The sequence below is a fragment of the Oppia nitens genome, unplaced genomic scaffold (assembly GCF_028296485.1).
Source record: "Oppia nitens isolate AA-2021 unplaced genomic scaffold, nextdenovo-longstitch-racon4-pilon3 scaffold6_pilon_pilon_pilon, whole genome shotgun sequence".
Classification (NCBI taxonomy): Eukaryota; Metazoa; Arthropoda; class Arachnida; order Sarcoptiformes; family Oppiidae; genus Oppia; species Oppia nitens.
The window spans coordinates 3,428,775-3,448,773 of record NW_026533250.1 but is presented as its reverse complement, the minus strand read 5'-3'; the positions used below and the strand labels follow the sequence as shown (position 1 = coordinate 3,448,773).

The following is a 19,999-nucleotide window of genomic DNA, read 5'->3' as shown; positions in this document are numbered from 1 at the left end:
TATTAGACGAAATGCAAGTTTCTAGTAAATTGAAATCTAATGTTAGTTAATTTTAATTGACTAATTGTTTATTAGTTATATAAAATATTATATTACTTAATGTTATTATATTAACTGAATTTGATCATTTTGATGATTAATATTTATCAATAAGTTACTATTATTATTACAATAGCTTGTTTTACTATATAATGTTAAGTTTGTATATATATAATGAAATTCTATTGTATAAAAAAATAATATAAAATAAATATAAAATGCAGGTATAAAAACAAAAAAAAAACATGTATTTTATTACAATCTTGAATTAAATTAAACATATTTTGTATAATTTACTAAATAATGTATAAAATTTACAAATGAACACTATTTCAATAAATAACATATATGTAAATCATAGATAATAATTATTATTATAAAATGATAATAAAAGTTAGCACTTAGATAATTATTTATACGCTATACTACATGTACTGTAATTTGTATTAATATTTCAATTTTCTAATTTATTAAATTTAAATAAATTTTTATTTAATTATTTGTACAAGTGTAATTAAACTATTTTTTATTATTTAAAATTTAATATTTATCTCTCTATATATATAAATTATGTTTGATTAAAAAAATTATTTAGTAAATAATGTTAATCTCTTTCATGAAGCCAATGGACCTGTTTGTGATGCCTCTGATGATTGTGATGTCTGTGTCGCAAATGATGGTTATGTTTCGGTGTTATACATTTGGCCTCATATTTGCTATAATGTCCGCCGTAGTCACACATTGGTTCTGAACAGTCACCAGAGCGCACACACCGGGCCTCGAGTGCGGCCAACTTGTGCCTCCCTTTCTTGATTCTGATACAGTGGTAGTCCTTTTCCAGACAATCGCATAAACACCGGCCGTCCATAGGATTGAGTCGTGCGATGAATGGGTGCGGACACCGACACTTCAGAGTCAATACATCGGAGTCTGATTGCAATGGATTCGGTGTTTCAACTGGTGATTCAAAACTATAGGCCGGTTTGAACTGTGGTTCTGGAGGTGACTGTTGCTGGTGTTCCGGTTGCCAGTGCTCTGGCATTGGTTTAGTTCGCGGCATATAATTGATCTCTTGACAGTGACATTTCGTATGATTGACAAACGTTAACACTTCAGTTCGTCCACCATTACCACCGGTAGTGTTATCTTTGAGATCTGCGTCAATCACATAGAAGTATAGGCGCACCGATTCGGATGTCTGCGCCATACATCTCTCTGTCCTATTAAATGACACATCAAATGATACATTACTTATAAATCAGATTATTATTAATCATTCAAACATTTGTTTTATTGCTTTTTTTTCATTAAATCTGTTTTAAATAATAATAATAATAATCTTAATGTTGTGAATCGTGTCGTAAAGATTATTAGTATAAGTTATATCTAATACTTTTTTCACAACTAAACTAATCTTAATTATATCAATGTTTGCTTTTAATGACTCAAAACATGTCAAATACAAACTCATTAATAATTAAAAGTCTTCAGATTAAATGATTAATGCTATTTAATAACTTTATTTTTTGTAATTATACCCATTTTAATGCTATATTAAAAGCATAATTATTATATTTAAGTATTTAAGAAGCTTTTATGTATTATTGTAATTATAATATCCTTAATAATTATTGTTATCTATTATTCATTTATGCAATATATTCAAGATATTCATAAATATAAAAAATAGTTAACAGTAAACCAACAACAAAAACCTGACAGTTACTAAACATTTTATTAAAAATAACTAAAAAAATGTTTTATTTATAGAAAATACAAAAATAAATTCTATTAAAAAATCAGAAAAGGAAATAAAATTTGACACTTTTATTAGAAATTTTATTATTTTCTAAACATAACTTATTACAAACTTATATTTTTTTTAATAATAATATCCATTAATTATAATAATATATTATGAATATTATGCGAAATATTTGAGTCTATATTCACACTATGGAGTGGTTTTGTGTCCAAACACTTACCCGACATCACAACATCCGCTTTCATCGTCGCATTGATGCAAAACAGTACATCTATTAAGAGACAGACAATAAAAATATTTGTTAATAAATTTTTTTAAACTCAAAGTGTCATTTAAATCATCATTTAATTTAATAATACTGTATTTTAAATACCTTAAGTTGTATTTATTAAAATGAAAATTAATATACTATTAATTTCACAATCAATAATAATATGGTAATTAAAGTATAATTTGTAGCTCTTTTTTTAAAAGTGTATAATTGAAACTTTTTTCAATGACTAATCTAACTCTTTTAACAATTGGGATCATTAAACTCATTATATTTTTTTGTTTGCTTTTTCTGAGAGTCTAAAATATTTATTGATTTATTAGAAACATAAAAAAATATTTCAGACAATTTATTATTTAAGTTAAGCGCAAATATTGACAAAAAATAGTTTCATGACTTAATTGATAGAGACCTTCAATTAAAAAATCATTTTTAATAATTTATTTTAAAAGTGTGTGTGTTTTTAAAGCAAAAGTCATAACATTTATAGAAAAAGTGTTTTCTTTAGCAAAATGTCTGAGAATTGCCTATTTTGGTAGGCATTCCCTCTTAAGATATATATATATATAGAGAGAGAGAGAGAGGCAAACACAGACTTCAACAGACATAAGGTATAACCACAAGAATTGATGCATAAAATGCATAAATAATTAGATGTTTCGGCTTTCCATTCAAATTATGAATTGCTATCAAAACATTCAATTATTCAAACAAACATTATTTACACCGTTTTTCCCTTAAAATTATATTTTTTTCCGTAAACTCAGACCCAAACAAAATTGGCAAATACCTGTCCCATCACTGGTTTTTGAAAAAAAAACTAAATTATCAGCAATAAGTATCAGTTAAATTGTTGTAATGTTTTGATGCTTTTATTGATAGCAATTATTGCTAATATAACTATATCTTAACATAAAAAAATAAATATATATACTGTTATTATTAGGTAATGATGACGTTTTTTATAATACAAAAAAGTAACTATGTTTTTGTATGACCCCACCTGTTATTTACAAATCGTTTTGTTGACATTTTGATACATCCATTACTAGTCTTTATTTGTGTTATAAAACATTTGTGATATTTATTATTATGGAACCGTTACACGGCTTAACATCACAAGACCTCCGAGTCAGATATGCCATGGAATACGAATATCGTCGTGGAACAAACGCAACGATGGCGGCCAAAAATATTAATGAGGTTTATCCTGAAGCCATAAGTGTGAGGACTTGCCAGAAGTGGTGGAAAAGATGGTCTGAAGAAGGCGTGGATGTGGAGGACAAAGAAAGATCTGGACAGCCGACAAAAGTAAACGACGATGAATTGAAGGAATTGGTTGAGATGAACCCAAAGTTTTCGTGTCATAACATGGCAGAAATGTTGGGCGTTAGTTACTCAACAATAAGAAATCATTTGATAGCAATGGGCAAAAGATATGTCGCATCAAAATGGGTACCTCATAATCTCACTGAACAGCAAAAATCAAATCGTTTAAAAACATGTCAAGACTTGCTTTTGCGTCAAAATTCTGAAGGTTTCATTAGATGGATGGTAACCGGGGATGAAAAGTTGATTTACTATGTCAATGCTAATAAAAGTTATGAATGGAGAAGTACTGGTCAACGACCGGTTGGGACGCCACGACCAGATTTTCGGCAACAAAAAGTCATGTTATCAGTTTGGTGGGATAAAGACGGAATTATTCACTGGGAATTGTTAGAGGTTGGTGCCACTATTTCAGCAGAAGTTTATTGTCAACAATTGACAAGACTTCGGGAAAAACTCAAAGAAAAACGGAAATCTATGGTTGGACATTGGGGTGTAAAGTTCCACCAGGACAACGCCCCAGCACACACCGCAAAAGTGACCAAAGATTTGCTGAAAGAGTTTGGCTGGAATATCATTGATCACCCACCATATTCTCCAGATATTGCACCTTCGGATTACCATTTGTTCCGATCAATGCAACACTTCCTTGATGGCAAAAAATTCAAAAATCGGGAAGAGGTCAAAATGGCAGTCGAAGAGTTTTTCGCCTCCCAGCCAAAAGAGTGGTATGCCGAAGGCATTAATAAGTTGCCAAACAAATGGAGAGAAGTGATTGACTTGGATGGCGATTATATAATTAATTAAATAAAATTTACTTTTTTATAAAATGAAATTAAAATTTTGTTATAAATACGTCATGATTACATAATATTAACAGTATATATATATATTCAATAGTTTGATTATTCAATGCTTTTTAAAAACATAAAATGTAATTTAAAATACAAAGATAAAAATAATCAAAATTTGTTGTCAACATAAAACAGTTGATGTGACATAAAAATACATTTATATTTTTTTCGGTGACTAATTAAAAGTAATGTTAAGTGTCTTATTCATCAACAAATTAGTGTTTACTGTTAAATTGAAGAGCAATTTTTAAAAATACACATTTTAATTAATTTTGTAATATGCATTAATGTTATTTTTACATTTACACTGGTAATGTCACATAAAAATTTATTTAATATTTTTATTTACTCTTGACTTAAATTTAAATTTCTTTTAGATTTATAACTAACTCTCTCAATGTGTGAATCATCTCATCTGTATATAACTTATATAAAACTTATATATAACTTAAATGTATGTTTTTATGGTAGGGTATCACATATGTATGATATGTATTTAGGAAATGAGTAAAAACAAAATCTCTTTTTTTAAATATATATATATATATAACATATAAACTCATTTCAATGTCTGATGTAATCATCATTTATACTTATGTCTGACATGTATTTATAAAATCTCTAAAAATAAATATTTTCAGACAATAATATGCATTTTAACGCTAAAAGTTTAATCTCTTTTTATTGACACAAATAATTAGGCGTTTATCAAAAACATAAGAAAATACAAATACTGTACATTTAATAATAATAATGGTATTAATACTATACTTATGTAATGAATAATAAATATAATGATTTTGCAAAAGAGATTATTATTATATTATTAAGTTAAAATATTTCCGCTTAAAAATGATTCAATTTAAACTATATAAATATGTAATTATCATATTTATGGCTTTAATCATATTTAGTTACAGAAAAAACTAAAATTATTTCTTTTTATTAATAATTTTTATAGCAATTATATAATTTAAGATTAAATTAAGTATCTCTAAGAACTACCTCTTCTTTTTTAATTTATTTGTTAGTAATTTGTTGTTTGTGTTTAAAATGTTATGCCTTTTAACCCAAAAAACTCAATGAAAGTAATTATTGTAATTAATGAACATATAAAATGATTAATTGATTTTCAGTGACTAACTATAATTAATTAGTAATTAAAAAACATTTTGTTTTTAAAAATTATTATTCACTAAAAACTTGTAGTATTATTAAAAGTAAAAGTTGTTGTTGTCCTCAAAAACTATTGTTAATTTCATTTGCTGTGTTTGCATATAACGCTGTTGGCTATGAATAGCTGTTTTGCGATAACAATTGAAATATAATAATAATAATAATAATTTTAGATACTGTAATATTATTTAAACAAAAATAAGTTTACGGAATTATGAATCAAATAAGTTGTTATTTTTTTAAATATAGAAAAAAATTATTTATTTTTTTTGTTTTCATTACAGAATCTGTGTTTCAAACAAAACTAAATGCTATAAAAATGTTATTTTAGTTTTGAATCAGTGAATCATAAAAAAATGTTTTGTCTGATTTGAAATACAAGAATCAGGGATTGAAAGTGATATGAGAGGAGAGTTGCTTACTATAAGTGTATGCAATTAGTATTACAAATAGAGTATTTGTATTTATATTATATATATATATATATATATATATATATATATATATATATATATATATATATATATATATATATATAGTATATATTAAGATTTGAATTTTTTAGACTTGAAATTTTTGGTTATCTATCAATTTTGACACAATTCCAATCTTATCTACCAATCCATTCATTAGTTGGCAAAATGTTGGCCACAAAACACTAATGTCAGTCAAATTTAAAGATCATATTGTTTTTGAACTGCAGGTTCTTATACTAAATAAATATTTTATATAAATTGCAAACAAAGTTTAGGAAATTGCTTTTTATATTGACCAACAAGTGATCACTCATATTATTATTTAATTTTTTTTTCTAAACAAACATTTAGTTAATTTTTGCAATATTTTTTAATATAAAAATTAGATATTGATGCAAACAAAAAATTGCACATTTTAATCCAATATTATTGCCAAAAGTCAAGTATTATACTACTTGTTAAGTCAATTTGAACACAACAAACATATAAATGTCTAAATTTGAAAAAACAATTGGGAGTTATTAAGAAATTAACTGCAAATATATTTAGACAAATATATACCGGTATATACTGTATATGTTATATCTCTCTGCATGAGATATGCCATAGAAAAGGCAATTATGAAAACTATGCGTCTTTGAGATGAGTGGTCCGATAGGGCAGACAATACACTTATCATGAGATGGTATCTAATAGTATTGAAAAACGGTTGAGGTTTTCATCTTATAATCTCACACTTAAAATATATACTATTTATGCGAAAAAATGTGTTTTACAAACAAATTTAGAGAGAAGTGATGCGTTTTTCGGTGATTTACTTCAGAAGCTTATAGTAAATAATGTGATAAAAGAAATTTTACTTAAAAAATATGATAAAATTTTTAGAAAATTTATTTCTATTTACCAGTAAGTTGTACGCTATGTTAATGTAGTGAATAATCACTATTAAGTTACTAATGATAGTTAACAAAAACTATTATTATATTTATAGATTTGTCCGTTTAATTTAATACAAATATTTTATAATTAAATTTAGTTTCAAATAATTTACATTTTAATATTATGCTTAAAATTAAAAATACTTCACAAAAATAGTTATTTTTAATAATTATAATTATTTGCTAATTGTTTGTTAGTGTATATTATTGATAGCACTAAAATATGTGTCCAATAATTTTTAATCTATCAATAGTATAATATAACATATTATATTTATATAATATTCATATATAAATATATATATTTTTTTTGAATATAATTTTTTCTTTGCTAACCTAGCGGTAAAACATAACTTGTATGTAAAAAATACATTATTAAAAACATAGATCTAATTACCGGTAATATTGAATTAGTTTAAGTTGTGTTTTATAAAATGTTTAAATAAATAAAAATTATTAAAAAATTATATTTCACTATTTGTGTTACTGATTTAATATAATTTTTCACCATAATTTATGGGATCCATAGAATTAGTTATTATATTTATGCAAAACAATATATTTTTAAAAATAAATTTATAATAAAATCTTATATTTATAGCCCCATTATTATCAATATATGATTTAAATACTGTATATACCGAAAAATTACTGGAAAATTTCTCTTAAAATATTTGTTATTAGCTCAACACTAATAGTGAGTCCTAAATCTGTTGCCACATATTTAGGGATTAAAACTTTTTTTGGCGTATATCCCAAATGGCCAGCAATTTACATAACTTATGTAAACTTATGTTTGTTAGCATTTGACAGACACATTGAATGGCATGACCTACACAGGACCTACCTGGGCAAATATTCTTTAGACGGCACGTCATAAAAGTCTTTAACTTTGATAATCTTAGGTCGAGGCTTACGGCACCGGTATTGGGTACGGATCAGCAGAAAATGTTCATTTGCTAACCGTATGGCTGTTAAATTGTGAGCACTGTTACCATTATTGGCACTATTAGTTAATGGGTTGTTGGCATTAGACGTTGTGGTCGTTTCCAATAAGTCACTATCACTTGAGCTCAAAGCCCTACTATTGCTCTCATAAAAAGTTTGTTGCAATTGTTGTAATCGATTGTTTGATTCGTTCAAATAGTTGCCATTCAGTGTCGATGTCATCAACAACACCATTACAATGATGTGCCAAAACATAACCATAATTACAAACTTTTTAAATATATATATATATATACAGTATATATCAACTCATTAGCGCACAAGTGGTTCAAAAAAATGTTTAATTTTATTACACACACTCATCAACACATATACACTCATACACATCAACTAATAAAACAAATGTAAAATAAAATAAATGATAAAAACATTATACAAAACTTCCAGAGCCTGAGCTCTACTCCATGTGATCATAGGATTGAAATGTTTTCAAATGAATTCATTTAGTTTTGAATAAAAAAAACTTTTTTTTTATTTGCAGCCAATGTTTAAACGCTTAAAACATACAGTAGTTTTGAAAGATAGAGATTACTTATATATGGTTTATATGATAGTTGTATGTGAATAACTGGTGAAACACCCTGTTATAATATGCGTGTGCTATCGCTCCGGGAGTTAACAATATAATGCTGTTGCAAAGTTTGCGAACAGAGAGTTAAAATAGCGCCACAAGTGATAGATAGACACCTCTCGATAGTCAATAGTAAGCTTAGAAACGGTTTCGGTTTGAATCTTAAGAAAAAATTGAAAACCGTATAAAATAAGACTAACTCTACTGAAAATATAATGAAGTCTAAACATTATATAATATTTACCAAAATGTAAATATATCCTATTTTAGTCATAATTTAACTAATTAAAGTTTTAATTTATTAAATATTACTTCAGTATTTAGTGTACCGTATAATGAAAAATACATAAAACTATATAAAATATAGAACTAAATAAAGTAAAATTATTTTATATTTAATAAATTAAAACTTTAATTAGTTAAATTATGACTAAAATAGGATATATTTACATTTTGGTAAATATTATATAATGTTTAGACTTCATTATATGTTATTGTATAAAACAAGGTATTTAATCATTTGATATTAATAAATCAATGAAAACTAAATTTTAAAAATATTATTAATTAAGATGTATAAACTATTTTATAGTAATCAAATTTATATTCTAAATTAGCCTGAAAAAACATACAATTATATTAAACAATTATAATAAAATTTTATTATAAAACTAAATACAGTCTTTAAATTTAATTCGGATGTGGTTTATGGTTTGATCCCGGTTTTGATGTCTAGTTGAAACCTAACACTAACTCTATTGGAGATGAAATCCAATTGAATTGTATTCACAAAAAAAAACATTTTCTCTGTTTGTGTGCTAAAAGTTGTCTTAATTGACATTTTTGTAGCTTTTTTAATATTGTAATAATAATAATCAATTGTATTATTATTTTATTTAACAAATAATGTTTTAAAAGTCATTACTTTTTTATAATTCATATTTAATTGTTTGGTTGCAATGATCTTATTGGAGAATTGTTGGCTTAGGGGTAGTGAGTCAGTGATGTCAAGGAGTAAATCCTTATAACCTTTTTAAGCCGTGACCCGTCAATAGTATAGTACAGTACAGTGTAATACTTGAAATAAAATATGCCATAAATTTGTTTGACTTTCTGAACAATTCTTTTATTAAAAATAAAAAGTGAATCTAAAAAACTAACATTTTTTAGTTAGTGCTTAAATAAAATAGTATCAAATTATCAATTTATTTTTTTTTATAAAACAACATAACCCTTGATGTAAGTTTTCAAAAATACTAGAAAAAATATTAGAAGGAACTGCATATGCTTTGAGAGTGCATACATAACAATAGCATACCTGTGCTCTCTATTCCAGACAATAACACAATTATATATATCTATTGAAAGTATTTTCTCTTTTTCTTTCTATGACTTCAGGTAAAGACTGGTCAACTATGACATAAAGTGATCAGTTATATGCCATAACAAAAGACTAGATCCATGTGCTCTCCAACTATTAATGTTAAATGTGAGGAGAGAGAGAACGAGAAACAGAGAGAGAGAGAGAGAGAGAGAGAGAGAGAGAGAGAGAGAGAGAGAGAGAGAGAGAGAGAGAGAGAGAGAGAGAGAGAGAGAGAGAGAGAGAGAGAGAGAGAGAGACGCAGGAAATGAAAGCATAGATTATTTGGTTAAGTGTTTGGGGTTTAGCACCAAAACTACTCATATATTTTATTATAACTTAAGTGAATTACGTGAGAACCAAATAAAGCCGCGATTTTTATTATTATAACTTTTTTTATGAATTATTGTAATCAATATACAGTCACTTGCATTAAAATAACAAATAATTTTTTAAATATTATTATTATCCATATTATTGTCATATATTTTTCATTTATTTAAAGAATAAATAAATATTGAATATATTTTAAATAGACATTAATTGATACAATATATACATTGTATGACCTCTTTTTGTTGATCATAACTCATCTTTTTATTTTATTAAACATATTAATGAATGAATTAATATAAACCAAAAAATTAGATCAAAAGAGCGGAAGACCTAATGTCAAGAAAAAACAAACAAAAAACAAATGAAATTCAAGGATTCACTCAATTGTTTGTTAAATCTAAATATGGGATGCGTTTGATTGCCAACAATATGTAACCCAATGTTTTACTTTACTTTATTTTTTATAAAATATGTTTACTAAGTATTGTTCCTAAAATTGTGTTTATTTAGTCAAATCAAAAAACAAAGTTCAATGTACTTGAAATTCAATAATTGTGATTCAAATAACAATTTATTTAAAGATACAAAAAATATTTAATTACTTATTTAAGTTAGTTATTAAAAGTTTTAAAGATCTCAAGGCTTTAGTTTCATTGAGAGAAAGATCACTATTTTTAGTGATCTCAAGAATGTCTCCAAAGAGGCGATGATTTGTATTGTAAATTCTGTACTAATTTTTTTCAAGAGATTTATGTAAAAAAATGTTTTTATGCTTAATATTATGCAAAATTTATTTCTTGTTATTTACTTTAAAAAATTTATCTCAAATTGCATAATAATATTATGCAAAATCTATTAATCTTAAGAAAAAATAGTATTTATTAAATATTTTTTATGAGATTGTAATAAATTTATGATTTTAGTTAATTTTTTTTACTTATATTTAGTTTAATTTATTATCCTGTATAATTTATAAATTATTAACTATAACTATCAGTAGAAATAAGAGAGAGAGAGAGAGAGAGAGAGAGAGAGAGAGAGAGAGAGAGAGAGAGAGAGAGAGAGAGAGAGAGAGAGAGAGAGAGAGAGAGAGAGAGAGAGTTGTGTCTAAAATAAAGGTCTGACTTATGAAACAATAAAATATTGTTTAAAATAATTACTAGAATTAGTATTACTATTTTAAAACTTTTTTAATAATGATTTTCAACAATAAATTTAACTAAATTATCATAATTGGTCTCAAAATTAAAAACAAAGTGAAAACTTTCCAGTCTTAAGGTCTATTGGGTGGGGTTTGGTAGTCGTGAAGACCATTGTTATTAAAGTACAGACAACTACATGCTATGTATAATATTTTATGATATATTGTTATTACAATGTAAATGATGATTACAATCATTTTTTTAAAATTAAGTTATAGTAAAAATTATTAGCAATTTGTTAAATGTGCGAAAAATAATTTATATTATAAGATATTAACCTTGACTTGAATCGGATAAATAAGATATAATATACAGTTTTAACTGATTTTTGTATATTACTACTGTATTATAAAAAATATTAATATTTAACATCAGATTTAATTTGTTTTAATTGTAAAAATAAAATAAAATAAGTGATTGAAACAAAATTAAAATAAAATAATAAGTAAATTAAAATTAATCATTTATATTCGTTTAAATTTTTTAAGTCAACAAACTTAAACATTGCATAATAGTATTTTTGCAATTCATTTATACAATTTATTTAATGAATAGTTTTTTTTAGAAAAAAAAGTTCAAAATTAAATAAAGTATAATAAATGAATTATAAATTTGAAACATTTGTCATAAAGTGTCAAAATTATGAAACTTTGTAAAAAAATTATCAATAGTTTTAAAGCCAAAACAAATATTAATGAAACATAAAGTTATGTGAGAGTGTAGTCAATGTTTAGACTAAATTCATGACACATTATAATTACAAACAAAAAAAACATTTCCGTATTTTTATTTATAGTAATAATGCAATACAAACTATTTTATTGAAATTAACAAAAAATTAGCAAAAAAAATAAAACTTTTGTTTTATAATTATAATGATTATACTGTATAATTTTGTTTTAACCAAGTTTTAAGAAAATAGCAACTAATTGTTGTGCTAATACTAGTAATAATAATAATAAATATTAATATATTTATAAAATTAGTTATATTGAAAGCATATTTGAAAACTCATTGAAAATTTTAAAAATATACATTTAATTAAAAAAAAATACTGTATTACGAAATAATAATTAAATGTATTTTATGTGTATATCAGTGTAGAGATTCTCAGAAAAAAATAAATGAAAATTAATTCAATGAATAAATAAGAATTAAATTATTTCTAAATAATATAATAATAACAATAATTTTCAATGAATTTTCATTACATAAATAAAGACTTTTATGAGTTGATGTTTAATCAAAACTTTGTTTTGTTTGTAAAATAATAGACTTTTTTAAAGTGAAGGAAACTATAAATCATTTGTTTAATAAACTTAACACAAATACACTGTATAACAGGTTATAATTGTGAATACTTTTTTTTTAAAAACAATTGTTGTTAAATTTATTGGTCAAAATGTTAATTAGAAATAAATATTTTCAAATGTATAAAAATGTGAATATTATATATCCAATTGTTTTATTTTTTTTTTGAATTATCTGTTATATGAATGTGTGCCGAATGGATGAAGTGGTATTTGTATAAATATTATATGAGTGTATAAATGATAGAAAAAATATTATTATTAGAGAAAAATACATAAAAATTTTCATTTTAAAGCCGTTTTCTCCAACTGTTGAGCCAACTGTGTCTCAGTCATCAATGTATTGGTTTTGGGAAACCTTTTTCGGATTGTCTTTTGGATGTGTGAGTGAACCTTAAAAAATCAATTAAAATTTTTTAGTTTATTATATATTTTAGTACATTTCAGGTGAAATATTTTTTGTTTCAACAAATAGTTAATAATATGAAATGTTTTTGAAATAAAATGTTAAACTAACATAAAACTCTTTTTTCTTTTGCGAAAATTAATTAAACTATATATAATATATTATTAAATGACAAAAAATAAGTTTATGTTATAAACTTTAGACTGATTTTAAAATTAAATAAAATTGTTTTTCTAGTAATTTAAAAAGTAGCAACATAAGTTTAATCGAGTTTTAATTAATTGAAATAATTTTCATAAATAGTTGTAATTTTATATTCAAGTGAACTCCCTCTCAATAAATCGTGACCTGAGTGTAGAAATACATGATCTCTAATATGCGTAATGCTATCAATATATATATATATATAATAAAATTTGTCAGACCTTACAAATAGATAATTAAAAAATCTCTTTTATCGCATACAAAGAGAGAGAGAGAGAGAGAGAGAAAGAGAGAGAGAGAGAGAGAGAGAGAGCCAGACATGTGAGGCCCACCTCTCAGTATGAATGCCTAGAATATTCACATAACTTAAGATATAACTGGAGTTTAAGATACCTGTGCAACAAACCTGCAAACCTTCCAAACCCTGACCTTTGACTTACATTTAAAAGCGTTTTAATAAAATATTAATCAAGTAATGTATTGCAGTATATTTTGCAGCGTATTTTGTTGTTCACAATATAATAAGCAAATTAAATAATTTTTGAGAATAAAAAATATATAAAAAATATATTTTTACGCTAAACTTTCGGAAATTGATTTCAACTAAAAGTAACGTGTTTTGTGTGATTAATTGATATGAAATGATAATTAAATAACAATTTAGGTTTGTTTTCTTGTTTATTAGGCCTAACCTCTGCATTAAGAAAGCAGAAAATTAAGGTAACGATAGAGCCCTGAAGTGCTTCAATCACAATCTGGACGTATTTGGCCACAAATGTCCAGTTTTCGCACGACTCGATCGGATCAATGGGAACGACATAAAAGATGTATTGAACACCAAATATCGGCAACAATACGATTGAAGCCCTGAGACCTGCTCTGAAGTGGGCGGGGGATGCCCTCAACTTTGTCATCAATACGCGCACAACATTTGCCAACAAAATTGCATTTAACTAAAGAAAAACATATATTAAAAATATTTTTTTTTAAATAAAACAATTTTCTAAAAAAAGTAAAATTAGTGATGCATAAAGTAAATGGGAGGTGGCTATCGGTGCTAAGCAAATATTAATTATTTTTAAAAGATATTATTAGTACTAATACTTATGTCAGAAAATTAAATTAATGATTGTTTATATAATTAAAATATATTAAAAAATTTCTAGTTGGGACAGTTAGTTTTTTCTATCATTAATATCGTTTAGAGCATAATAAGCTAATAAGAAAATCTGGTAAATTTCATACTAACAATAATACAGATCAATGGCAGGACATTATACAAAAGCTCCGGATAGAGCATAGACTTAGTCCAACAACTGTTATCATATTCACTGAGTGAATGTACGATAACATAGGGAACCATAATAAGTACCGGTGCGCCCCAACCAAACAAATAATAATATAGTGTACGTCTCTGTTCTCTAAATGCGGCAACAATTAGTTGGTGCAAATAAATGCCTTCATTTAACATCCAGCAAAAGTTTGCCAAACGGGCGCCTTTATGTAACACTACCAGTGCTTTACACCAATATGGACTATATATCAAAATGATACCAATTAATAATACAGTATTATAAGAGGTATATTATAAAATGTTTAGTATTATAGTAGTTTAATACTATATAAAATAGAGATATATAAATATATATAAATATTAATTGTTAAAAAATATATTTTCTATTTACTTTTCATCGATCATTGATTGCAGTCTATAATGCTTTTCTCGGACCAGAAAATAAAAGAGTAATGAGAATAGACAGGTGAGGATCAATGAGATTAAAAAATTGAGATGAATTTGTACTCTAACTACAGTATAGAGTCGGTATACTATGAAAATAGTTGCGCCAACCATTGAGAAAGTCAGTGATACAAAAAAGATGGCAATAGCTGTATGATTCTCTCTGAGATGTTTGGTTGCTCCGGGCGTCGAGCATGTGATGTAATCAGTGAACTCCTGTTCCTCAAATCCCAGCTCTAGATTATTGGCATCTTTAGGATTCCAAATGGTAGCCCACGTGCCGTTAGGATAGCACTGTTTGCTCGATAACTCTTTGCTACAATCAGTGGGCATATATCCCAATACCGAGTGAGACATATCGGGACACATACTCCAGCTGGTTGTACCACTTTCAGTGGCATCCCAACACATCCAACCGTCCCATTTTGTAGGACATGCCTTTCCATTGAGAGTCAGTTCGCTTTCATCTAACGTAAGCATTCTTTCACAGCATCTCTTGGCGTCTTCACAGCACTTGAGGAATAAATCCTAAACACAAAGACAAACAAAAATTTTTATAAATTCATAAATAAATTTATTTTTATGGCATTTCTGATATGAATCTACACTATGTTTATTAGATTTGAACATAAATTTAATATTTATTTATCTTTGAAAAAGATCTTTAAATAGATCCGCACCACTGGATACATATTTTAACGATTTATTTACCAAATATCAAGAAAATTATAAATAAATTTTTAGTTAAAACAAAAATTTAATTTTGAAATTAATTTTAATCTATAATTTTTTTTGCGTCATTATAAAAATATATAAAATTGTATCATAATTTTTAAAAAAAACTATTTTTAAATTGAGGGTCATTTTTATTTGTTTTGTTTGATATAATAAATTTAAAGAGTACCGAATCGGTTTACTCGTAAAATAATTAATTTACAAACGTTTTGAAAAACAATTGTGTATTTGTTTTATGACTAAATTATATAAATATACTGTATATATATATTATATTTAAAAATAGATATATAATATATTATATAAAGGGCTCATTAACTTTTCGCGTAAAACACAAGTATTTTTCTATTTCCTGTTAATCCCAACAATAAATACATATATACTTTTTTTTTTGTTTAAAAAAATATTATTATAAATCTTAAAAACATATTTTATATCAGATTTTTTTTTGCAATTAGTGTTTTCTTAATAAAAAAAGACTGTATTACTGTATTTTTCACTAAATCTAATTATAATAATTAGACCATCATTTCTCATTTCTATTTTAAAATTTTATATATAAATCATAAAAATAGAGTATATGTATGATATTAATACAGTATATATAGTATAAGATAACAGATTAAGAATATTTTTTTTAATAAAATGCATACCATATGAAAGTGATTTTTGAATTCCTTAAGTATGGGATCGCTATCGCTGTTGTTTTTGCTAAGATTTTTGTACTCAAATGGTGTGCACTCGGGTCGACACAACAACACATTTATATTATCACTATAGTTATACGTGATATACCATTTGGACACTGTGTCATACCTCCTCCAGGCCCCCTCCACGCCCGCCATATACCATAAACATTGGGCACACATATTGTCTGTAAATCTTTCAATATTTCCAAAATTCATATTTTTATTACTCTTGCACTTAAATTCATTGGCTTTTAAACATTTAAGACTAATAATCAACAAAAATATTAATATTAAAACTATATTTATATTCATATTAAAAAAGTTCTTGAAATTATTTCTTATATATTAATAGTAGTTTAACATACGTTTTTAATATAATAAATAACACAAATTAAGATAAAATGATAATTATTACTTAAAATAATAGTAAAACAATTTATTAGTATAAATTTACTTTATAGTGACACATTGGAAAAGTCGACTTTATTATTATTATTATAAAAATTGCCATTTATAATATTAATTTACCCACATAAAACTTAAAGCCATCATAAAACTTAAATTATCTAATCAATTTAAACAAATTTTTTAATTAAAACAATTAAAGTTATTTTCAAGTTTAAGTAATGAGTTGTATTTAAGACACTCATTATACTGTATATAAAAATAATATATATATACTGTAGTATATATTGGGCATTGAGTTAATAAAACTAACATATAAAGTACAATAAATTAAATTATAAGTTTAATATTAATTAAAATTTGTGTATGATATACTACAGTAGTTATAGTTAATCATGATTAAATAGTATATTAACGATTAATCGATGTCATAGTCATTGTTGATAACATTTAAATTGAAATTATTTTAAGATATATAAAGTATTAAATGGATATTTTAAGAAATTGTTTTGAAGCTTAACATTAGTTTATAAAAAATAGTTATATTATAGGTATTTCTAGAAATAAATAAATGATAGTGTATTAAAAAAAACTCCTGGATACAATAACTACTAATTGCATTGACACTTTTCTTTTTATCTAGAAATTGATTATATTAACAATATAATGTATATAAAGTGCTAATTTTAGTTATAAATATTTTTTCATTTGCAACAGTATGGCACACAATGCACTTTACAATCTTATTATTTAATATATATACAGCATATATATATATATATATATATATATATATATATATATATATATTGCAGATTTCATAATCAAAACAATTATGTTTTAATAAGTTATTTTAATAATAATATATTGATAATTATGTTTACAATGTTGTGAAAAGTAAATAATCACTGGTTATTGAATATATAACGTGAAATATTTTTACAAAATTAATTTGATACTATTATTATAATACTTAGATTAAATCAGTTATGTTATTATTAATGAAATATTATTTATAATATTAAATTATAATAATTTTAATAAACATTATAAATATTAATAATAGATTAGGATATAATTATGATAAATTAAATTAGAGATAATAATAGAATAATATATTTTTACCTTCATTTTATTAGTAACACATTTTTTATTTGTATTTAATTTAATCTAATCAGTTAAAAGTGTCAAATAAGGTGATAAACTGCTAATTAAATACTTAAACTGATTTTTATTATATAATGTAATCCTAAAGAAATTATTATAATATTAAATATGATTTATATTTAATAACCTTTGATTTACAATAATTTTTTTTTGTTATTTAGAAATTAGAATTAATTATAATATTTTTCTTAATAACTTATAATTGCATAATAAATAACAAAATTTATATACATAAAATAATGATCTTATGATCAAATAATGATCAAAAACCAAAACCAAATAATCATTGGTTTCAATTGGTTTTGAACTCTCGTATCCACAGCTGATGACAGTCTTATTCTAAATTAATGACTTGGCTTAGAGCCCAGTATACTAAAACAGTGACACGTGTTTACACTAAATAATTTAAATTATCTTAGTTTTACTAAACAAAACTATTTTTTTTATTAAATTTTGCTGATTATGTAAACAATTCATTTGATGTGTAATATAATACAATTCAATTTGTAATCCATTAATAATACAAACTCTGTTAAAACAATGAGCTATTTATGATGAGACAAACATTTTTCTTTTATTATTTTTTTGCCCAATAAATAGATAGATAACTAACAAAAAAATACATTTATTGCTGAATCTTGTTTTGTGTAATTTTATTTAACTTGTGATTAAAATGTCGATAAGATTGTCTCTCAATTTGCTTTTCATTAATAATAATAATACTAATACTAATAATTAAAGCGAAAACAAATTTGTTGGAAAGGATATTATTATATCACTATTAAGTATTTATATATTGTATTATATTTTGTATATCGTTTATATACTGTATATAATTATATGATGTAATATAGTTTGCAAATGCAATACATGTATAAAAATATACTCATTGTTTGTCATCCAAGTAATTGTCATTTGTCTAAATCATTTGTCTTATTGTTGTCAATGCTTTTCACTGTTGAAGAAACCGTGTATTAAATAATTAAATTTATAAAAAAAAGTTATTTATAATAATAAAATTAGTTTTGGTATAAATAGATAAATTAAAATAATAACTCATTAGATAATGATATAATACTATTCATGTACTGTATTATAATTATATTGACGTACCCTATAATGCTTCTATCCATTGTTTTCGTAAACTATTAATTAATATATGCCATAATTATGATTTAATTGTTTAATATGTTATTTATAAATTGAAAATATATTTTAAGGAATATTCACATTTGCCAATTAATTAAAATTAAAATAGTTTTTATTTTTTTCTGTTTTGCTTAAGACTTTAAGTTAGTTTTAGTTTAAATATTTAAAATCTTTAAAAATTCAATTATTTATTTTTTGCTTAAAATTATTATAAATTAATCAAAAATTTAAATAAATTTTTATTATTTAAATAATTATTTACATTTAAATTAGATAATCTCTAATATAAACAATACTTTACATACTAAATAGATAATAAATGTAATATTTAAAAAGGGATTTATTTTTTTATAAACAATTTCTAATAATTCTTTAAACGATAATATAAAATAAATTATAAATTCAGATTTGTTTATAAATGTGTTTTTTAATTAAATTTTATAAAAATGATTTTTTGAAATTTGGATACAATTAGTTTATGTAATTGTATTTTACAATAAATTATGTGGATATTTATACATATAGTATTAAATTTGTCGATTTTATTTTTGTTGTTTAGAAAAAAAAATTAAAAATATATATAATTAATAGCAATGTTTGTAACAATTTTCAAAAAATCTGATTAACTATAAGATGGATTAAACATATTTATAAACAATTTTTTTGTAACCCAAGTGTATGTTTGATATATATATTTTGGTAAAATCACATCTTCATGGCTCAAATGATTAGATCATAGGATCTGTTTATTAATAAAAATCTTTACTTCCTTTTTATGAAAGGTTTTTACAAAAAAATACAACTAAACAAAGTTGACACCAAAATTAAAGAGACAAATGTTTGAAATAATTTTTGGCTTTTAGCACACATA

The 19,999-nt window shown here is 24.1% G+C and overlaps 2 protein-coding genes across 2 annotated transcripts; both read right to left on the bottom strand.

The window, feature by feature from the left end:
• Positions 1 to 597: 597 nt before the first annotated feature.
• Positions 598 to 8,030, bottom strand: LOC128962518 (uncharacterized). The gene is made up of 3 exons (XM_054308893.1): positions 7,696 to 8,030; positions 2,025 to 2,075; positions 598 to 1,259 (listed from the first exon to the last, which is right to left on the bottom strand). The coding sequence occupies exons 1-3, from the start codon at positions 8,028 to 8,030 to the stop codon at positions 644 to 646; spliced, it is 1,002 nt and encodes a 333-aa protein (XP_054164868.1). The 3' UTR covers positions 598 to 643.
• A 4,890-nt stretch (positions 8,031 to 12,920) lies between these two features.
• LOC128962517 (calcitonin gene-related peptide type 1 receptor-like) lies at positions 12,921 to 19,112 on the bottom strand. The gene is made up of 6 exons (XM_054308892.1): positions 19,093 to 19,112; positions 16,372 to 16,672; positions 14,931 to 15,511; positions 14,495 to 14,780; positions 13,938 to 14,198; positions 12,921 to 13,028 (listed from the first exon to the last, which is right to left on the bottom strand). The coding sequence occupies exons 1-6, from the start codon at positions 19,110 to 19,112 to the stop codon at positions 12,921 to 12,923; spliced, it is 1,557 nt and encodes a 518-aa protein (XP_054164867.1).
• Between the last annotated feature and the right edge of the window lie 887 nt (positions 19,113 to 19,999).